The 23,822-nt window shown below is 42.5% G+C and overlaps 1 protein-coding gene and 1 long non-coding RNA gene across 2 annotated transcripts; one reads left to right on the top strand and one right to left on the bottom strand.

Annotated features, from left to right (window-relative positions):
* Positions 1-6,082: 6,082 nt before the first annotated feature.
* Positions 6,083-18,710, bottom strand: LOC107393532 (E3 ubiquitin-protein ligase TRIM45; the record flags this gene model as incomplete). The annotated part of the gene is given in 8 exon segments (XM_054737666.2): positions 6,083-9,257; positions 9,518-9,644; positions 9,732-9,846; positions 9,943-10,072; positions 11,131-11,447; positions 14,518-14,663; positions 14,779-15,067; positions 17,989-18,710. Coding segments are annotated over 8 exon segments (1,734 nt in total). The 3' UTR covers positions 6,083-9,102.
* On the top strand, positions 18,647-20,680 carry LOC139064861 (uncharacterized). The gene is made up of 2 exons (XR_011517858.1): positions 18,647-18,782; positions 19,567-20,680. It is a non-coding gene; the product is annotated as an uncharacterized lncRNA (long non-coding RNA).
* Positions 20,681-23,822: the final 3,142 nt, after the last annotated feature.

Here is a 23,822-nt window from a genome sequence, read left to right as displayed (position 1 = left end):
AGACTTATAAAGGTTACTGTAAAAAGTAAATACTTCATTTGAAATGCGTTTAGGGTCTGTACATTCCTCTCCGTCGATTATTAGGTTACATATTGAGTTATATTCTTGTCTACGTGTTTCTAGATTGCAAAAATAGGCAGTGTTCTTTTCACCCTCTTCTATCCACTTGGCTTTGGATCGCAAATAAGCAGCCTTGGCTCTATAAAGGTACATTTCGTCCAACTTAGATTGTAAATTATTAATTTTCCCTTTTTCTTCCTCAGTCCAATTCACTTTGCCATACAGATTCATAAGTTCTTTTACTACATTTGATTCCTCTTCTTTTCTTTGTCTGTTTAACTTTTTACCGAATGCAATTGAGGTTTTTCTGATTCTAAATTTAAGATATTCCCATTTGAGTATCGGTGTATTGATGGCTTCATCATTCTGGATATCTAAAATTAATTTTTTAATAGAATTACAATACTCCTCATTTCTCAGCAACTGACAATTAAATTTCCAATAATCCTTAAATGTGTTGTGTTGGTCTTTGCTTTGTAGTCTCAGAATAATGGCGCAATGGTCACTTAAGGGACTGTTAGAGATGACTGTTTCCTTAACATATTGTAAAATTGAATTGGATACCAACCAATAATCAATACGTGACCTGCTTTGACCATTAGGTTTGTGCCAGGTGAATTGTTTTACATCTTTGTTTAACACTCTCCATACATCTATTAATTTAGTATCATTAATGAGTTTTTCAAATATTGGGTTTATACGTTCTCTTGAAAACTTTGAAGGCCATCTATCCAACCATTCATCAGGAGTCACATTGAAATCACCTCCCACTACTATATAATCAGTAGGGAATTTGGTATAAAGTTCCTTTATAACTGTAGAAATTTGATGCAGCAGGTTCTTATTCTCTTGATCATTGTTGTATCCATAAACATTAACCAAAATAATCATAGTATTATCAGTATTTAACACACAGGCAACCCAATGTCCATTTTTGTCTGCCATGTTGCACAAAAATCTTCCAGGACATCTGTTGAAACAAATAGCAACCCCAGCTGACCTGTTTGTACCATAACTAAAATAAATTTTATCTCCCCATTGTTGTGACCAAAATTTCACATCAGATTCCTCAGAATGAGTTTCCTGGAGAAAAAAACAATTTGCCTGTTGCCCCTTGCAGAACAGAAAAACAGCTTTGCGCTTAATTGAGTCTTTAAGTCCCCTTGTGTTAAAGGAAAAAAAAGAAATATTAGTTTTTAGTTGGAACACGGAACACATGAAAAGCTTTAAAGAGGAAGTTTAGGAGATGGAGTAGGAAAATCTTGAGGTAAAAGTCCCATCATCCGAAATGTTCCACTGTATATTCCTTTCGTAGTCAGATGTCAGCCCGTACCTGGAGTCTCTACCCTGATACGTTTGCCTTCTATGAAACCAAAAGGGCCCCTGAAGCCTGCAGCCTTGCCTTCCTTCCGAGCCTGGTCGATTTTTGGCCACAACGCTTGTCTGGCTCTCCAGTCCTCTGGGGTCAGGTCTTCAGCAAAGCGGATGCCTTCTTCTTTGCACACGGGAGAAGCCTTTGTTCGCCTCCAGATATCATCTCTCACGGCACGTCTCACAAACAGAATGATGATTTGTCGATGCTTATTCTCCACCGCTCTTCCCACTCTGTGGACAACATCAACTGCTTCTTCCATCTTCATCTTTAGGTCCGGAGCAATCCTTCCTAGAAGTTCCACCACTTCTTCTCTGATATTTTCATTTGTTTTCTCCTTTTTCCCTTTGATACGAAGACACCATCTTCTTTTGTATCTTTCCTGGCTCAATACACGATCCTTAATATCGTCATTATCTTTTTTGATTGATTCCATCTCTTTTTCCAGGTGTTTTATTTTCTTTTTGCATTCTTGCAGCTCCTCTGAATTAAACTGCACTGATTTAGCGATGGAAGCCAGCATGGCGCTATGTTGTTGAATTTGTTTGCTAACTTCGTCCATGCGGTCATCAACACGTTTTCCAAGACTCTCAATAGCTTTCAGTATAGTGTCAGTGGATGTGTTGGAGTCATTATCACTAGCCGTACCTTTTGCTTTTTTCTCCATATGTGGTTTCTCAGGAGTATTATCAGGGGTTGTTAACAGTCTGTCCCTCTTGTTGCTGCTGGAATCAGCCGTTTCCATCGGAGCTGGGTAGTCATGCTTGCTGTTTCTCTGGGTTGTAAAAGGGAGGTTTTTCACTGCCGGAGGTTTCGTGTTGTTGGTTTTCTTCATGTTCGGGCTGAAACGTCGTCAATATAGCTCAAAGGAGTGGATTTTATAACTTCAAGATTAAAACATCGGGACTTCAGTGAGGAGTTCAGACGGATGCGACTGCTTAGTCCGCCATCTTGCCCCCTCCTCCGCCGTCGGTAACTGTCGCAAGGTTGGCAAAGAGAGGAAATGACGTAACATTCACGCATGCGTGGTACCGATCGGATTTCCGGTACGGATCGGGTAGTGACACGTGTTTACGCTGTTTCCATAGCAACACCGGAAGTGGGCATCGGCTTTGTTTTCCACCTTCTTTGCTACTTTGTACGTTATGATAAGTTCGTCAGATCAGGGCTTTGAGACTTTATTTTGTCGCTGAACTGAATTTATTTGAGGAAGAAAGGTTGTTGATTTCAGAACTCATCGTTTGTCTCGTTTGCTTAGTTTAGGACCATCTCAGCTTTAATATTTCATCTAATAATTTAATAATTTAAAGAAGCACCTGTTTTCATTTGGCAGTTCATTCAGAGTTAAACCCTCCCACTTCTGTGTTCCTTGTCTGTCTATTGTTTGCATGCCCCGTGTGTTCATGATTAATAAACTCTTTAAAATTGCCTTCTTGCCCGCATTTTGGATCCTCACCTCCGCTGCACTCACCTGCACACTCCGTGACACCAGCCTCTTTCTATTGAAGTGGGGCGACACCAAGGGTTAGCGGAGGTGCGACGTCAGTGTGTTTTATGTGACTTAGTTCAATTTCATTTCTTGTTTTATAGTCCATCACATAACGATCTAAGAATGTCCCTGTTGGAAAAGATCCAGAGTAAAAATCCTCATTTGTTCTGCAGATGGTGAAATGTTAAGTTGGCTTTTTGACCAAGAAATTTTAACATTAGCAAAATTTATAGAGAGCGTGGAAACAGACAAATGGTACTTTATCCTGCTATGGAAAACAGAGGAGGAGCCAGATATTCCATTCACCCGGGGCTTAGCCCTGACGCTGGCTATTATCCAGTGGCTAATGTGAATGCAATAGGACTCGTCGTCGTCTTCCTCCGCTTATCCGGGTCCAGGTCGTGGGGGCAGCATCCCAACTAGGGAGCTCCAGACCGTCCTCTCCCCGTTCACCTCCACCAGCTCCTCCGGCAGGACTTCAAGGCGTTCCCGGACCAAATTGGAGATGCAACCTCTCCAACGTGTCCTGGGTCGACCCGGGGGCCTCCTGCCGGCAGGACATGCCCGAAACACCTCCCCAGGGAGGCGTCCAGGAGGCATCCTGACCAGATGCCCAAACCACCTCAACTGACTCCTTTCGATGTGGAAGAGCAGCGGTTCTACTCCGAGTCCCTCCCGAATGTCCGAGCTCCTCACCCTATCTCTAAGGCTGAGCCCGGCCACCCTACGGAGGAAACTTATTTCGGCCGCTTGTATCCGCGGTCTCGTTCTTTCGGTCATTACCCAAAGCTCATGACCATAGGTGAGGATTGGGACGTAGATCGACCGGTAAATCGAGAGCCTGGCTTTCTGGCTCAGCTCCCTCTTCACCACGACAGATCAGCTCAGCGTCCGCATCACTGCAGACGCCGAACCAATCCGCCTGTCGATCTCCCGATCCCTCCTACCCTTACTCGTGAACAAGACCCCGAGATACTTAAACTCCTCCACTTGAGGTAGGACCTCTCTCCCGACCCGGAGTTGGCAAGCCACCCTTTTCCGGTCGAGGACCATGGCCTCAGATTTGGAGGTGCTGATCCGTAATAGGACTGTTAAGGCAAACCATCATGAATGAAAAGAAAACATCAAACACCAGGACTGAAATGGTATTGGTTCAAAAGCAGGACTTCAGAACTGGAACTGATGGAAAACAAGATGGCCATGCATCACAAAAGACACAGGGCTTCTGCAAAAACAGCTTGGGCTTAAGCCCCATAAGTGCCTCCCTTACTCCACCCCTGATAAAAAATAAAGGTTGTGTAAATGTACGGCCACTTCTTTATGTTTAAAAGTGTCTTATGAGCCTGTCTGGTCTGGGCACGTGTTGTGCATGACACTTAAATAAACATATTCATTCATGTAGAACGTTAGGAGGCATGAAAACCATTTTTAGGCTAATTGGTCATTGCAGCTTTAACACTAGAACTCTGTCGTTTTGACTGTTTTCATATTTGGATGTAATAACTTTAGTCAGATGGATCTCCGGGCTTTTCCTATTTCTGTTTGTTCTTTATTTGGGTTAGAATTTCCATAAAATAATGTGTCCAAAAACACGGTTGTTTTTGTCTTTGTTTCCCACAAGCCGTCAGACGAAAAAGATCCATGTCGGTCGCCCAGCAAACAATGGAGACTTCTTTTCAAGGTTTGGATTAAAAGGATATTTCCATACCTCATTATTAGGTTCACACATCCATAAAGAGTTAATTAATAATACACTTGAACCGTTTTGTTCCTGTCATCACCAGCCTGCATTTAATGGCCAAAATGGCTGCCGTCAAACTGACGGTTACTGGAAATTCTAGTGAAGTTGGAATTCTGGAAGTTCTGGTGTCAACGCTATTTCTCTAAACAGAGGCTGTTCAGGAAGCTGTCTACAAAAGGTAAAATTGCATCATCTTAAACCCCGAAACCCTTAAAAATGAACAAATATGCCTTCAAGGGAGTGATTCTCACGAAGCCGCAGGAGTCTCAGGTGATTCAGGGGCTGAATAAAAACTGAAGGCATCTCCCACGCTGCAGATCCAATAATAAAACAGGTCCTAGTTATTTTTAAAGCTTCAAAAATGAAGCAGCCCAGGGATCATTTACTTCTCTTGATGTCAACTTTTGATGTGATGGTTTTAATTCCCACCTTCAAGTCTTTTAGACCACCTGAAGGCCGAGGCAGGATCCAGGCTCCACCGACTCTCAGCAGGCGGATGATGACAGCATGAAAAGCTCAGTGGGTCAAATGTTCAACACGAGAAAAGGTGTGTCCCAGCTGGGAGAAAACGCTGCATCATGATCATCGGCTCTCCCAATTACAAGCAACATTACCTGAGAGCTCGACGGAGGGCCAAGGAGTTTATGGGTTCTGGCAAAGACTCAGTGTGGACTTTAGACTAACACCAGAGCCAGAAATCAGAAACACACACCTAAAGCCACTCCGTCATCTACAACCCACACCTGTGTGTGTGTGTGAGACCTCTAATCTCAGCTCTTTAACCTCTCCTCCCCAGAATTTTACCCGGTAATCAGGAAGTCACTCAGATCCAATCTGCTGGAGCTTCCTGTTGGATCCAGCAGAGATGCTCCTGACAGCTGGAGCGTCCTTCTGGGACAGCTTCCAATCAAATGTCACTGCTACTCATGGAAGATATGCATTAATAAAAACATAACAGGAGACATTTAAATGGTCATGACAGGGTCATTTTAAACTATCTGATGCCATCTGCTGGCCAGGGCAAGTGTTAATGATACTACAGCCAGCAGGTTTGTCTTATCATGATCTCTTCTTTCTAGAGAATGACGCAGGAAAAGTCTGCTCAGGAACACTTTTGCTCCCAAAGAAACAGACTGATTTTCCATGACCCCCTCGGGAAATCAAAGTCTGAGTAATTCCACTTCAGAACAAACTGAATAATTACTTAAAAAGACCAGAATCAAAAATGGAGGAAAAAGTTTAAGAATTAGTTAAAAAATGACAATAATGAAGAAGTGAACATGGGAGCCCAAAAATACAGGTGCTACAGAAACTGCAGCATGTGAGGAAGAGGAGGGTTGCAGAGCGGGTCTTCATGTGTTCATCTGAGATGCTTTAATAACATGAATAATGATTTTTAAATGATCACACGAGGCAGGACTGAGAGTGAAAACTTTATTTTTCATGTTGCAACAAGGAGTGGGTGGGTGGGTCAAAACCTCTGGAGAAGTCAGAGCAGCTTTGGAGAGGGTTGGAGGTTAAAACAGCATCAGCTGATCTCACATAAAAGCAACATTTTATTTTCAGAAAACACAAACGTTTCCCGGCTGTTGCCGACATCAGATACACGCAAACACGCAGCTTAACTGAAGCCTAAAGTTTGTATTTTATTCTGATTTAAATCAGCCTGAGCATTCTCTTCACAAGACTGTCCGACAACGGAAGAGTGCCTTCAGTCAGAGGCTTCTTCAGTTTGGCTGCAACACTGACCGCTACTGGAGATCCTTCCTGCCAACAGCCATTGTAATATACAACAACTCTTGGATGACTTGATTATTATTATTATTCAGAGCTACTACAGCAATCAATTTCCCTCTGGGATTAATAAAGTATTTCTGAACTGAATTGAATGTAAAGATTTTTCCTGCAAATAGAAGAAAGTAAGCCACTACTGTGCATTTCTTCTCCCCCTGAAGCAGGTCTGGTCTTGGTTCTCAGATCTGGATATTCTGTGGATTTTCTGAAAAATGACTTCTGAAATGACTTCTACTGGGACACCGCCAGAAAAACCATCCATCCGTCTACAAAGACACACTAGATAGGATACGTGGCACCAACCATACTGTAACAGATGTAGTGGTGGGGTGACTATGGTGTCAGACTGGTGTGTAGTTTTGTGCAGGTTCTCCTCCCGGTCGTGGCATCAACTTTTTTTTTCCTAGCTACTCTTGCCAATATTGTGTTTTCAACCCTTTATTGGTAAACGGTTTAAAATATAACAACTAATCAGTTTGTTTTTACCTTCTTTGTTTATTTAGCCAGTGTGGGTCCAGAGTTTAAACTAAAATGCTGCTTAGAAACAACCAAATTCAAATACCTTTTTAGAGACATAAAATATTTTGTAGAAAATAATCAATAAAACTAAAATATTAATAAATTAAATCTGTTTCAGTTGGCTAAATACATTACTGCCGACCCCAGTGAGAGTCAAACCAGCGTCAGCAGAGGGCAAAACGAAGCATAAGTCAGACCGTTACACCACTGGACTACCAGAGCTCATACAATAACCGGTTAGCCTAAAACGCTTGTTTAGGCGCATTTTGTCGGAGCGGCCGTGGGCAGAAATTTGCTGAAAAGAACCTTTCATTTCATGTAGCAAATTATACTTATCTTGCTTAATTGGAATTCAGTATTAACAACTGTAAACTAGTAACAGCCGTAGTTCATGTAGGTCAGGTTAGTTTGCAATAAAGTAAAAAAACAAAACAACAAAAAAAAAAAAAAACAGAAGAAGTCAGTGGGCTGGGCTGAGTTTGCGTGAATGGGCAGGGCTGACTCTGGTGCAGATCCACCTTTGTGATTCTGCACTACTTGAAAAAACACAAATTAATGGCATAAAAACCTGAAAGGAAAAAAAGTTAAGCAACTGGGAATGGATGGATGGTCCACTTTTTCCAGTTCCAGTAGTGAACCAGTTCTTCGTGTTCCCATTACCAAGAGCTCTGGCTGTTCTCCCAGCACCATCTGCTGGTTCCAAGAGAACAGCTGAGGAAAACATGAGCTCCAAGTCTAAAATCTCTGAGTTGGTTTCACTTTTACTCAGATCAGCAGCTCATTTAGAGACACTCAGAGCTTCTTTCCTCCAATAAATTCAGTTTTTCTGCTTTCAAGAATTGTATATGTTCTTACCTAAAATCCTGGAATTTGGGGGCGGGGGAGGGAAAAGCTACAAATGGGTGGTTTTCTTACAATAGTCGTGTATGTCTAATCTGTCTGACAGATATTATGGGTCACAAGACTATTTTTTAAGGACAAGCACAGGAACCTCTTTGGTGTAGAAACCCTGTTAGAGGCAAGACACTAGCAAGGTGGAGGTGGTGTAGTGGTTTGGGTTAGGGTAACCCTGTTTGAGCCAGGGTTAAGCTTGGTTTATGGTTGACGCATTTACTTTCCGCTTGGTGATGCGGCTCGCGGATGGAACGCGCTTCACAACTTGCAGAGCTTATGGTTATGCGGCTTGTCTCTGCGGTGAGCCAATATTCTCCCAAACTGAACGGGGCAGCATGGAGCTCTACGACATGCATCCAACACTACACCATAGTAGAAGTAAAAATTACTGTTGTTTACAACATGGCATTCCAGCATTTTTAACAGGGTCCTTGTCTTTTCTGACAGTGCGAGCTATTTCTCACCAAGAATTATTAACAACATGTTGATCACAGTGATCTTTGAGAGCTGAATCATACAAATGTCTGTATTTACGAACCTCTGCCATACTAGTTCTTGCCGGTCCGCCATGCTTTTCCGCGTCCGACCGTCCGCGTGGTTAGAAAATTTCCTAGGTGCGCGCTGCGGAAATTTTGGGCCGTGCGGAGGCGCGGTGGAGGGGCGTGGTTGTTGAAATGACGCAACTTTTCCGCGCGGAGCCGTGCGGACCTCACGGACGCGTCAAGCATAAACCAACCTTTAGGATTAGAGCCACAACAAAAGCAAGGTGGAGGTGTTGTAGTGGTTTCGGTTAGGGTAACCCTGTTAGGGCCAGGGTTAGGATTAGACCCAAGGTGGAGGTGGTGTAGTGGTTTGGGCTGTTACAGTTACTGGAGGAGACTGTGGTCGGCAACATTCAGCTGGGTTAGTGTTAGTCAGCATGGTCTACCAGGAGATGTGTTGTTCTTCTGAGCCATGATCTGCCCACAGAGGGGATACAGTGGAGCTCAACACATCATGGCTGTATTTAATAGTGGTTTTTTTTAGATGTCATTTATTAAAAAATCCTCTATATAATGGAAACAAGTAAAGAATGATTTCACATTTTCATTTAGGTGAAATAATTGTCCACAGACATGTGAACACCAGAGAACAGACCGTTTTTGACTGAGAGCTCTGCATTTGTTCCATTGTAATGTTGTTTATAACAACGACAAGAATATAGATGGATCTGTGTTCTCATCTCTGGGTCCCTCACAGCTCCACGGTGCGCAGATGTCCACGAGGAGAGACAGCAGCCAACACGCTCGGAGGTAAACACTCAGACTTCTCAGTGGTGCTGCCGCAGCAGGACCAGTGGGGCTTCCCGGGATGTCCCTTATGACCGTGACCACAGCCTTTAAACCCTCCTGCAGAGACACAGGAAGGACATGTAGACGGGCTCACGCTCTGGTCCATGTGAATGAAACATCTCACATTCATCAGGCCAACAAAGACCCTCATGATGACCCCAACAGAGATAGAATGGTTGGAGCGTTAGCTCGTGTTTATAGAGCGCCTGCTACAAACTAAAAGTTTAGAACTTGTCATTTCCACATCTCGGTAAGATACCAAAGACCAGGTGTGACACAGTGACAGCTTCCTGTGTGAGCGGACTTGTCCCCAGTACCTGACATCGTTCCTGCGCAGCCACAGATTGCCTCTTTGGCTCCTCCACTGGAGCAGAAGGAGCAGCAGTGGAACGTCCCACCGTGGTGTCTGAACTTCTTCTTCACATTCAGCAGGAACGGAGAACCCTGCAGGGAGGAGAGGGGAGCTGTGAGCTCCAGGTGAGTCCAGCACCTGTCTACCAGTATCCTTTGTTTGGGTGCAGCCCTTAGTACCTTCACATGCTGGGCTTTGACACAAACCCACACAGAGTAAGGTCCTGGTTCCTCAGGCTTGTATGAAACGCTGTACGTTCCATCAGCGTTGTCCACCACCACCGTCTCCACAGCGCTGAAGGACACAACCATTAATGGGTATTATAAAGTATACATACCAAATAATCATTACCAACAAAGCATCCCCCACAGAGGCGGGCAGAGCCCTCACCAGTTCTTCTTCTCTTTGTGGACGATGCTGACGAGGACCTGCTCTCCTCCTCGAGCCATCTGCTCCCCGGCTGAGTCTCGACACACCAGGCTAAAACGGCCCGGCTGGCCCTCGCTGCCCCGCCGCAGACCTGTAACCAGGCTAAAGGTTAAAGGTCACACAGCTGAACACAGACAATGTACTGCAGGACTAAGAGGATAAATCTAAACATAGCTTGTTCATGTGTAAGGGGCACCAGCCAGGAAGCTCTTTTAAGATCTGCTGTTGACTCTTAATGTGGATTTGGATGTTTAGCCTGCTGTAATGTGGAATTAACTCTCATTCCCCAGCCCACCCATGACTCCCGTCCTTCCTAACGCTGCCAACTGCTTCCAGATCAGCTCCGGATGCTGATCAGTTTTCCAGACTCTCCCGCTTTCACTCACTCGAGACATCCAGCTGCTGCTGCAGTCGTGTCACTGCTGACAGACTTTGTGTTCGCATCAATGATTAATGTCACGCTGGACATCTGTCAGACTGATTATCTGATCACTCAGTGTTGTCCACAAGCAGCTGAGATCCTGAAGCCGCTGATGTTGATGAAACCGCTGCTACTGCAGAAACGGTGGACAGAGATGCAGCAGATGTTAAACCGCTGATAGATGATTAATTTGGGTCAAAACTGAAATAACGATTATTTGTGTTAAAGTTTTTACATTTCTGAGGTCGTGAAGCCTTAAAGCTTAAATACTTTGCAAATTTTCAAGTCACTTTCTTGAGCCAGTGTGTGCTAAAACAACCCTTTACAGCACATATGTCAGAGTCAAGGCCCGCGGGCCATATATAACCCGAGCAAACCTACTGTGGGTTCCTGAGGTGAGAACATGAGTAGAACACGTTTTTGTTTCCAGACCTTCTGAAGAGTCTGCTCTAAATAAATGACTGTCTCCAGAAAGTGTCCTGAAGCTTTCTGTCTACATGTCTGGACCTGACAGCATCCTCTAAGGACATTCCCAGAAGGCATGTTGAGTCACACCGGCATTCCTTTGGTTCAGGAGGAATTCTGGAACGCCCACTGGTCTATCAGCTCAGTCTGACCACTGACTTGTTTCTGTGACCAGTAAAACAGGATGTGCAAACCCAGTCCCGAGATCACCTTCTCTTTATCTTACAGGAACACAGACAGAACACCACTTTGCCTTTGTTTACCTTCTCCTTCAATGGTGCACCTGCTGACATCCAGCGTCCTCCAGTTAATCACACCCACCACTGGGTAGCCCTCCACCTCTCCGGCTGGCTCTCTGGGCAGGAAGCAAATGCTGCTGCTATCGTCTGGGGCGACCACCGCTGGACAAGGGTTATAGCCTCTCTCTGCCAGGCTGGCGAGTCGTCTTAGAGTCACTCCTTTAGCGCTGAGGATCTCGGCGTCAGACCCACAGCTCAGGAGGCGCTCGGCAAACGCCACACTGCCTCGGACATCCAGCAGGCCCTGTTGCAGCTGCACGCTCTGCAGGTGGAGGACGTTTCTGTGGGAAACAGATGGGGCTTGGGTTCAGTGGTCCTGCTGTTAAAAGGTTACAGGTTACTGAAGAATAACCAGCTGCTCAGGGTCAGATTTGATAGGATGATTAATGGAAGGAGTTCCATAAACTCTGGTTCTCGCTACAGATTTAGCTCTGCAGACCGGTCTAGCCACTCTGCACTGTAGCAGAGACAGTCTGAAGGACAACTGTAGACTCCGTCCCACGGCTGTGTGGGTCATGGCCAGACAAACTGTGCATTTGATTTGTCCTCGGAAATCCCCACCTCCGAGTAGGAAAAATCAAATGATAAGCAGGATACTGGGAAAAAGGGGATCTCTGATTAGGCCGTTTTCCACCAATCAGTTCCAGCTGAGCAGCAGAAGACGGGTGGATAAATGTTTCCTAAGCATTCACTTCCTGTTTAGCTTTGATGTTTTTATCACTTCATTCTTTCTGTTCTGGTTAGAAGAGCTTCACGAACGCGGTTAATACGATTGTTCAGGGGTGGGAATTGAACGCATCATTTAGATTAATGTTTTACTCAAGTCCCACTCGTAGATGTTTAGTTTAAAGAGCTTAAAACCAAACAAAAAAACATTAATATAATTAAGGGCAGAGAAAATGTTACTACCAAACTTATTTATTAGCCTCGAGGGCCTTAAAGTAGCTTTTCCCCTTTCAGAAATGATGTATGATTGTCAGAAATCCGTAAAAGTGATTATCTCATCATGTACTGTGATGTAATGTAGAAACTAAGACAAGTTTTTTTTGTTTTTGCTAACCACGCCCCCTGCCCCACAGAGCTCTGTGCAATAGGAAACGGAGCGCAGACCAGAACTAACCAATATCATTAGACTACCGCTTAGATGCTTCAAATTTAAGGAATACCTCGACTGATGCAGAGTTGATGAACTTTTCACGAACAAGTAAGTCTCTAAGATATAAATATATGAGAACAAAACATGACATGAGAATAATACTTGTAAAACAACATGTTTTAGCTGTTTGTCGGCTACAGAAGAACATTTATAAACAGAAATGTGAAGTCACCATCTTAAAAGGAACTCCGGCTAAGAGGACGTGGATGCCCTAATAAGCCACAAGTTTTCTGTTGTATCAAACTATGTTGTTAGAAACACACAAAATATAGCCGTTTATTTATATATCTAAAATATTAAGTACATTTTTTGACATATGCAGGACGCCATGCTTTCTGCATGCAATGCACTCTAGGGGCAATGACGGATATTGGCTGCACTTGGAAGAATAGCTATTGACGCTAGTGTTTGTTTACGCGCTCACTGTATTAATTATTAAGTAAAATGCTGCATTGTGCTGCTTTTGGATGTAATTTCCAGTCAGAGGGCAACAAGGGGAGTGATGTGACTTTACACAGCTTTCCCACTGGCAAGAAGAGGAGAAAGCAGTGGGAAGATGCCTGTGGACGGACACAACTTCCCAAAGAAAGTTTCAGAATTCTAAAAGAAGGCTGTGTTCCCAACATTTTTCTCCTGATGCGTTTGAGGCTTATAGTCAACCACAAATACTTTAAGAGCTCACCGGAGCGGCTGGGTATAAGAGAGGGCAGAAACTAAATGCTTTACTGGCCATTTTCCCACACAAGGGGCCTAAACACCCTCGGAGAGACGAGAGACGCTGGACACTCTCCTGAGCCGACAATCAGCTCCTGCAGCTGCCGCTTCTGTCACGTTCAGCGAACCATCTGACACGCCACTCGCCACGGATGCAGCTGAACATTCACCTCTCTCGTCAGTAAAACAAGCAGTAAGTGTAGCAACAGTGTTCTCCAAATATATATCGTAAATCCTCTAATACAGGCAGGCATTCAATTAAAGGCCGGGTCTCCAATTTTGGCCGCGCCATCTCCAACGCCAGTTCAAAGCGTTCTAGAGAAGTTGTCGGAGTGGCCAATCCGTAACTTTCCTCTTCAGCCAAAAGAACCAACGACAAGCTGGATAAAATCTGTTGCTGTTCCAACTGCTGCAACGGTTCATTTCACAATAAAAGCTGAACCATCACGACCCAGGTTTGGGTCTCGCTAGATGCCAACAAACTGTCGTGACCTGGGAGTATCTCAAGACTGGTGGTCGGCTGCCGTGGCTCTTCTACATGCTCCGGCTCCACAAGGTCAAGCTGGACCTCTACACCTCCTGATCTAGACGGGTACGTAGACCGACAAATGGCGTTGAATGTGTTTATGAACCTTCTAACCAAAGCTTAATGCGAAGACATCACCTTCATTTCCCCTCAGAACTAATCGTTTCTTCGGATTTGCTGGTTCTGAGCAACATTCCACACTACACCATTCTCCGTCTCACTCACCTTAGTTACACCATACATTTAGTGTTAAAGTTAGTCTAGTTTAATTTGTTTAGTAATAAATCTTTAAACTTTTAAACTTGACTCGCTCTTCTGTTGTCTCTGAGTGAATTCGAAGCTGTTATCTAATCCCTGCAATAAAAAGTTCCAATCTTCTGGTTAAACAGTACCCACAGTCAGATCCATAAGGTGGATTTCATATTTACTATGGAATCATATGGCTTATGGCTTATTAAATAACATGTAATTTAAATCATTACAAAACACTTCTGGTAACCCTTAGCTACTTTCTACTGTCGCTTATAATTCCTGCAGGTCAGAGCGTCCTTCTGGACATTCGGAAGGGAATGCTGTAGTGAAGTGTTTCGTTTACAAAATGAAACGGCTCTAAGGCCTAGCTCCCAAGCCGCTGAGAAAATGTGCGTGCGCGGCACGCGCCGTGAGACGGGGTGGAGGGTTAAACTCCTTCAGTCATGAGCAAGTGTATCGGCTCCTTTGTACTAGGAATCAGTTGTTTTTGCGATTACCTTGTTTCTTTCTATTTATCATGTTTTTTTCTCTCTGATTGTGCAATCATATGAGCAAATACAAACATATAAACATAAAATCAACATTAATTTAAAAATCATCTTAAATAATCAAGATCTCAGTTTCAGTTAAATAATCGTGATGATCATGTCTGCCATAATCGAGCAGCCCTGGTTGCTACTACTGCGCGGAAACCCCGTCGTACCTGCGCTGGACCTGAAGCTCCTCTAGGCGCCGCAGCAGAGACAGACAATGGGCCTCCACAGCGCTGGCGTAGCCTCGAGCAAAGGCTCTGATCTCACTGGCTGTTGCCTCGACCCGTACCTTCAAATTCTCCTGGGAAGTTTCCACCTGTAGCAGGATATCAGGAAAAATTAAACAAAATAAAAAACAAAGCTTAACAAGCCGCACCACCAAGTGTGTTTTAGATAACAAAAGAATGGGCTTAGAGACGGCCTCTCTGAACCTTCTGTAGAACTTCCTCCATCTGCTCCAGTCGGGGTCGTAGACGCGTGCTGACCAGATCTCGAATACGGTCACCGTGATGGTCGATGACGTCGTGCGTAGGACAGCAGTGGTGGTCTCTGTGCAGCGTGGAAGCGCAGTCCAGACATACGGGTAGGTCGCAGAGCTGACAGAAGAGCCTGAGCTCCTGGCCGGGGTGAAGAGAGCAGAGGATGGGACGACCAAGACGTCCACGAGCCTTCAGGTCCTCCACCGCCTGAACAGAGTGAGACGCTGTTCGCTTCTGACGTCTGGACACGATGCAGAGAGCAGGTTTTCACACATCTGGATAGGCTCATGAGCACCACACCACTAGGTGGCAGTAACTCCCACATTAATGACAAATCAAAATACAAAGGAAGGTTTCAGCTTTGCTGAAGATTCTCTGAACACTTTAGTATTAATCTTTGTTGCTTAACTGAGTTCTTGAGGGTTTAAGTGGACGGGCCATGCCCTGGATCAACACAAACGCTTTGTTGAGTGTTAGGGTGAGAGCATCTGGACAAAATGAGACAAACTAAGGCCGTGTAATTCAACTATTTGTTCTAAATTACTACCTAAACAAGTTAGTTAACAAAAGTGTGTATTCTTATTGAAATGTTTTCACATTAAACTTTGTAAACATGTTCATATTGTCCTTCTGAAGGCTAGTCTGAAGGTGTTTTGAAAAAATGATCAGCTCAACAAAGGTGATAGAATGAGGGCAAAACCCACTGAACCGTTTATGACATGCATCAACTGACCTGTAGTAAAGCTTCCAGAGATATTATTTTGTACATTCCCATGCCCCGAGGTTCATGAAAAGCACATTTATACAAGTTCTAACCCCGTTTGGATAGTAGTGGCTCAGCTTTTGTTTAGATACATTTTAGGCATGTGCATTTTAATATAGTGGCTCCAAATCAGGAATGTCCGTAGGGCTATTTGTGGCCTTCTGTGATTTTGCACAGCCCCCAAATGCATATCTAGAAGGATGAACTTTGTTTCTTTAATAGGCTAGAGCAGTGGCGGCTCCAGAAATTTTTTTTCTGCAGGTGCTATGAAGGAGCTAGTTTTTTTTATTGAGGGTGCTATGAAGGAAGTGGTCATGCGTACCTATTGTTCTCTAAAACACCTTCAACACTAGCAGATACACATGCGTGCACAAAACCTCAACAACACCTGAAACAATCATTAATATACATCATAAACATATGAACAATCGCTGACTTGTCCATGAAATCATAAACACATACAGCCACACAGAAAACCATCTATAGTGTTGCAAGGTAAGCTAACGTTAGTGTTAGCATTTCCAGCGGCAAAACCCTCGACTACTGCGGCGGTTGAGGGTTGACTCTCTTCATCCAGATCCGTATGTTTTTGTGGGTCTGAGATCACTTCCAAAGATTCATTTGTTTCTGACTGAACCCGTGGAAATGTGGGCAACAAAAACCGATCCATTTTACCACTAGCTCTACCTTTCACTCGTTCGCAGGTGGAAAATGAGGTCAAAGGTTAACATCAATTTCCTGTTTTGGTTTAAGATTTTATTATCTACATGATAATTTCCTCATTATTTTTGTTTTGTATGTTAAATATTATCACAACCACACGTTACATTAAAATTAAATTGTAAAAAACGTATAAACGGAAGTCGCCTTTCCAGCTCACCACTCAGTCATCGTTTCTTCAGATTCACGATCAGAGTTTCCAACGTACCGATCAATCCAACGAACTATCAGCTCATAGTAAGTTATCTTACTTACTTCTGGAAAGCCCGGCATTTCCGTGTCACTTCGTTGACGCTCGAACGCTTGGGGGTTTCCTAGATCAGCCGGCGTTTCACCGACACTATCACTTCCGCGTCTGTGAAACCACGCTCCCTATTGAATTATCGTATGATCACATTCTCTTTTTGGGGGTAAAACTCAAGTGCCAGACCGTAGGTACTGACACGCGATCGTTCATGTCGGTTCATTTCCTTTAATGTTTTCTGTCTTTTATTTGCGCCTGATGTGTATCGCTGCTGTGGAGCGGGGCGCTTCACCTTGTCCTCCGACGCACAGATCACAGCAGGGAGCGCTCAGCTGTTTTCGCGGTCGGTAGATCTGCCTCCTGAGCACGGCCACAGTAACAATCAGGTGTCGCCACCTCAAAAACTAATTTAACACGCGATCGTTCATGTCAGTTCATTTCCTTTAATGTTTTCTGTCTTTTATTTGCGGCTGATGCGTTTCGCTGCATGCTGTGGAGCGGGGCGCTGCGCGCATCACCTTGTCCTCCGACGCACTGATCACTGATACAGCCGCCAAACAGCAAGCGCTCCGCTGTTTTTGCGGTCGGTAGATCTTTTAGAACTGCAGTTCAAAGGTAACTCATGAGGTGAATATATATGAACCCAGGTAGCAGTTTTTTTTAGGATTGAGAGGAGATGCAGGAAGATAATAAACAGACAGGACAGAAAAATAGTCAAATAAAAACAAGTTAGTTTTTGTACCTGCTGGTTGCAACAAACAGACACCATTGAAGGTAATCAGAAGTGAGGAACAGAAAATGAAATAATTATTTTAATGTTTAGAGCAGCAGGAACTCTGAGAGGCTGCAGGTGCATCAGTGAGTTTGCGGCCGCTGCGCAGGGGGAGGGGGGAGAGGGCTGAAGCAGAAACTACCGTTGTTAAAAGAAATGTGTTTAACTTTGAAAATGTGGGCGCAATTTTAATTGTCAAAAACTCCAGCGAACCATTAGTTCATTTTGCTCAAATAGAAATAGAGGCCTGCCTCTAATACTGGCCCCCTTCCAATAAAGGCCTGGAGCTTGATGAGCTCGAGTCAAATACAGGCCCGGGCCTGTATTAGAGGATTCACGGTATCCTCAGAAGTTTTAATCAACACCAAGCAGATAAATTCTACCTCCGGCTACTAAAACTCAATATCTGCAGTCTCTTTAAAAGTCGGACTCTGAAATGTTCTCCAACTCAATATCTATGTTTTAAAAAATGTGATTTTTAGTACCAAACTAGAGGTATTTGGATTTTGTTTCAACTCTAGAAAGGTTCTATCCCAAGAGCTGTAGCACAGCAGAGAAGGAAGATGAGGAGCTTGTGAGAATGTGCACCACCTGTGGGCTAAACTTTTCAATCTGATTGTGACATAAATAGACATGAAGCTAGGAGGTCTGGGCCTACTCCACCTGTGAGCTTGGCAGCAGAACTCGCAAAGGTTGACCGAGCAGACCTCACAGCGGCTCTCAGCGCCTCCTTCCCCGCACAGGTCGCATCCCAGCGGGCCGTTGGTCACCAGGGTCTCCAGGAACACTTCGTCCAGCGCCAGGTGGTCTGTACTCAGTCCGGCCGGACCCTGCTGAGGGAGGTCCACTTCGGAGTCACACTCGGGACACAGTACCGTTGTTGTGACGCTTTGTCGGCTTGTCTTCACCGCCTCTCCGCAACTCCCGTTCCCACGAGAAGACACCGAGAACGCCTCCAGCTGGCCGATGCAGTCGGAGCAGAACGTGTGAAGGCAGGGGAGGATTTTAGGGTCCCGGTAAAGGCGTTTACACACGCTACAGACCGCTCTGGGGTTCACCGGAGCGGGTTTAGGTGCATCCGAGCTCAGGGTGGGCTCTTTCTGCTCCGGCTGCGACATGGTTCGCTTTGAACGAGTCCAGGTACAGAAATCAGAGCAGTCAAACACCCAGCTCAGCAAAGTTGTCAAAGCTGGAAAACTTCCGTAAAGTCTTTTGGAGCATGTCCAGATAGCTATATAATCCGCTTCTCACGCGATAACCTGCGACATATTAAACGCCCCACACTAATAAACCACTTTTCTTCACCTCAACAGCCCCTTCGAAAAAGTTCGGTGACGTGTTCAGAGACGCCTGGGACATACGAACTTCACCCTGACAAACCAATGGGCGGCTCCCCCCCTGGCTGCATCCCGGAGATCGGGGCGGGGCTAAATGTGGGCGGAGTTAAACGTTTAGAGGTGGGTGGAGACAACTATTTGACTCCTGCCCCTCTCTCAATGGAACCAGGAAACCGCGAGTAGCCCCTTTCTAAGGATTAAAAAGCCCTAAAAACCCACAAAACCCATGTAAAGCATAACATTGGTAATCAAATGACTTATTTGCTGGATGTCATGATAATTTTAAAGAGCAGATAATTACAGGTGCCATTTTTGATCCAATCTGTTCTGATATTTTTATTCTTTTTTCTACTTTTGTATGGTATGTGTATTTATAGCACATAGGTATTTGTGTCTTTTAGCTATACTTTTGGTACCTATATAAAAGGTTCAGGCATTTGATAGACTATTCTTTAAACCTGTCAAAACCATTTTAATAGTTGATTTTATCAATGCCGCCTTTATTTTAATAGTCATTTCCCAAGTGAGTGTAAAACAGTACAGACACGGGTAAATTTGTTGTACACTCAGTTATATCAGCTACATTAAGAGGACCAGAGACTTAAATTGTGCTGATACTTCTTAAAACATGCCAGGGTTTGAGGCGGGGTGGTGAGACATTGTGTGAGACACCCAAGAATGCAGACTAAATTTTTCAATAAAGGTAAATTTAATAGAGCAAACAGCCAACACAGGAAAAAAAAAGTACAAACAAATGAACCAAAAAGCACACAAAAAGCAAGAGAACCTCCAAAAAAACAATGTGAGGAGGAAAAAGAATGCAAAAACTGTGACACCGCTGTACTATGGCATTTCAAAGCCAGAAAACACCCTGATCTTCCTTTTTTCCTCAATTTCTCTGCAGAACTCCTCATAGTCTGACTGAAAACTAAACATGAACAGGAACGGTTCCCTGCAATCGTTCATCTCCTCTTCATCTAGGCCATCACAGAAGCATAACCTCTCCACTGCCCTCCGGCAAGCTTCCCTGTCCATGGTGATGACCTGGGGAAGGGAAAGGAAAAAGAGGAGAACCAAGGGCACTTTACTCGGAGGAGATGCTCCCAGGCTACTGCAGCCACTTTTGCAGCCAAATGAACAATTAATGTGTCTGCTCTGTCGCCGCCCCCGTCTCCACACACAACCACACACTCACACGCACGCACACACACGTCTGTCTTTCTATCATAGTGAGGACCCTTCATTGACTTCCATTCATTTTTGTGATTTCACCATGCCTAACCCATACCCCAACCCTAACCATAACCAACGCTTATCTTTTCCTAACCCTAACCTTAACTAAAACTTAATTCACACTATGCCTCTAACTGGTATAGTAAGCTTCTGGTATGCTTCTAAAAAAAGCGAGGACCAAAAAATGTCCTCACTTTGTAGGGAAAATGGTCAAAATGGTCCTCAGTATGTAGTATGTACAAGAACACACACACACACCACACTGGTTGTAGTGACCAGGTTCCCCATCAGTGGTTCTCCCACATCTTGGTTTGTGCTTTGATGCCTGTTTTTCTTTGTGAGAGTTTTTGATCATTCTTCTTGGAGTTCTATAGCAAAAACTGTAATGCTCTTGTGGCAAGGTGGATAAACAAGGGCCCGGGCGGGATTCGATCTCCAGACTCCCGGGTGAGAGTCATACACTCTAACCAGTCAGCCAAAGGGACATCCCCTTGGTCAAGTAGCCAGGGCGCATGATCAATCGGGACACTGTGACAGGACACACACTGTAACACTCTGTTTGAGAAAGTGAATCTGTTGGGCTTGTACCTGGTACTCAGAGTACCACACTGCCAGAAAGGACAGGCTGAAAATAAAAAGCTTTTTATTTCCATCAATATGTGTCTCCTTATTCAAATAATCTGGGTTGTAACCATCCTCTCAATCCTTTTTCTGTTGTTCATGCTCTTGTAATCTGTTGTTTGTGTTCTGCATTATTACAGTAAACCTGTGGAAATTATAAAGTGGACCTGTGTTATTTTATATGGATATAAACATGAGTGTAGTTAAATCTGTATTTAACATGTTTAACCTATGAATACCTTGAGAAACTATTTTCAAACATTAATTTTGCAACATTGTGAAAATGATCACTATGGTATTACAAAGAATTAAGTTATTTCAAGACAAAGTGGCAAACTAAGAAATCTAACACAAAAGTAGAAAGTAAAATTTTAGGTGATGAGCCAAATTGGCTTTTGTGCAAGAATATATTACATTTCATATGGGAAAACATTCATAGGACATGTAGTGCAAATTAAGAATATCTGCTGTATCACAGTGACATATTTTCAGCTTTTAAATGAAAATATAACCTATTGTGTGGAGAAAAAACAAACATGTAATAGGTTACCTGAAGACTAATCAGCCAGTGTTTACTGACAATTTACAGTGGACATTATCAACAGAACATCAAGATAATTCAAATCAATCGTCTCCACACATACAAGCATAAACACACTAAATCAAATTTAACACGCATGTAAAAACACGATTTGTAACAACGCAAATTCAGTTTACAATCGGGCTTATTCGCTCGGTCAGCAAGTGGCAGTATCCTCGTACACTGCGGAGTAAACTGCCATTGAACGGATCACAAGACGAATATAGCATCTGCACATGCGCGGTAGACCCGATCTGTACGGTCCGACGTTTTCTTTTTTTTTCTTTTTATCTACATTATATTGAAATGTTTCACTATTGCAAACATTTTAATAGATACTTATTATTTTTTAACGTCTTAACAGATACTTTTTTTTTATTTTTTTTTATTTTTTTTTTATTATTATTTTTTTTTTAATTGTACAGATTCACAAATACAGCGCATATCTTACAACTCAACAAAGTATGAATAAGTACAGTTGGTTAAGAACAAAGCAGCCATCCAAACAAAGAACAACAGCAACAAAAAAAAAAACAAAAAAAAGGAACATTATAGGTCAGAGATAACAAAACAGCATACAAGTGCATTAAATGACCTTCCATATGAAGTAAAGAAAACAAAGAAAACTAAACAAAAACATAAGTACGCACATACATTCTAGCTACATCAGTTGAAAAGCAACATCAAAAAATCAAGTAAGATCTTAGCCTTCTTTAATTTACACTTATCTAATGAAGCCTTCAACAGAAGGACTTCATTTTTAAAACCAGCAAAATTCGGAGTAATTTTTAAGAAGCGACATTTATGAATAAAAAATTTTGCAACTATACATAAGTTGTTAATCCCAGATTCTAATTTCTTATTTTCTGTTTGTAGGTCAAATCTTATTACTTGAAAGGTTAAAGAAGGGCAATCAATACTTTTAGAGGTTAACCAGTACTGAAAATCATTCCAAAAAGATCTGGAACTGTCACATGAATAAAAAAGGTGCTCTGTAGTCTCAATATCAGTTTTGCAAAAAGTGCATGTGTTCGTATCTATATTGAATTTCTTATGAAGATAGTCCTTGGACGGGTAAATGGCATTTAAAATTTTAAAGTGATTTTCTTTTGCTTTTGGTGGAATTGGAAAAGAGAGATATTTAGTCAAGAACCTAAAATTATAATCTTTAAACAAATATTTTCTTTTTAATTGAGAAGGAAAAAGTTGTTTGGTTAGAATCGTCCTTAAGAATTTATTATTGCATGACTTTCCATTAAATTGACAATCATCAATAACTAAGGATGGTTCACGAATTATAGAGGAAGAATAGGTTAAACTGGCTTTAGCCATCTGAATCATTGCAGGGGGAATGGCTTTCACAACTTTAATGAATTTACTTTGAGTACATGATACGCTATAATTATCTATGAATTTATTGTACGATAATACATTGCCATCATTGTCTAACAAGTGTAAAACTGTCCAAATTCCATGATCCATCCAATCCTTATAAAAAATGGATTTTCGGTTTATCAATATACATCTGTTGTTCCAAATTGAATTTGTATGTGGAGAAAAATTGTGCTTGTAAATCATTTTCCAGTACTGAAGAACCTGTTTATGAAAATTAGATAATTTAATAGGTATTTTGGAAATTTCAAAATCACATTTTAAGAGAAATTCAATGCCACCAATCTTCTCGAAAATTATTTTAGGGAAATAAAACCAAATACTGTTTGAGTTATTTATGAAAGACTGCAACCATTTGAGTTTGATGGAACCATCCATTGCTTCAAAATCAATCGCATTCAAACCTCCTTCTTCAAACGATTTCACTACATCATTCTTCCTAATATAATGTTGTTTGTTTCTCCAAATGTAATTAAAGTTAATTTGATTTATATTAGAGATTAGTCTATTGGAAACATATAAGCACTGTGATGGATAAATCAGTCGAGAAATACCTTCTGTTTTGGTAAGTAAGACGCGTCCAAAGATGGAGAGGTCTCTTTGTAACCAGCTGAATAGGATCTTTTCAGATTTCTGGGTAATATGCTCAAAATTTAGATTTTCTCTATTGTTTGTATTCTTTGATATTATAATGCCCAAATATTTAATTTCAGTTTTAATAGCTATGTTAAGAGAGATACTGGGTTCACAATCATGAATATTTAATAATTCACATTTTCTGATATTCAGGTACAAACCAGAGGCCTTTGAAAATAGTGAGATTTCATTTAGTGCAAGAGGAACCTGTGTCATGTTCTTTAAAAATAGTGTCGTATCATCTGCTAATTGACTTATGATTAATGGGGCTCCCATCAAGTTCAGTGGTTGAATATTTGGATTGTGTTTCATGAAAATAGCTAAAAGTTCTGTTACAATAATGAAAAGTAACGGAGAAGCTGGACACCCCTGGCGGATTCCTCGACTGACGTTAAATCGTTTAGACGTTCCAAAAGGTAAAGAAATAGAACTATTGATATCGGAGTATAACAAAGAAATTAAATCTATGAATTTTTTACCAAAACCAAAGTACTGTAAAGCTTTCAAAATAAAAGGATGTTCGACCGTATCAAATGCTTTATAAAAGTCTAAAAAAAGAATCACTCCATCATCTTCAATTAAGTGATTATAATCCAGTAGATCTAAAGCTAGTCTAATATTATTATGGATAGAACGATTCTTAAGGAACCCAGATTGTGTTTCACTAATAATCTGATCTAAGCCGTCCTTTAATCTGT

This window comes from Nothobranchius furzeri, unplaced genomic scaffold, assembly GCF_043380555.1.
Source record: "Nothobranchius furzeri strain GRZ-AD unplaced genomic scaffold, NfurGRZ-RIMD1 Scf059, whole genome shotgun sequence".
NCBI lineage: Eukaryota > Metazoa > Chordata > Actinopteri > Cyprinodontiformes > Nothobranchiidae > Nothobranchius > Nothobranchius furzeri.
This window is presented reverse-complemented; position numbering and strand designations above follow the sequence as displayed.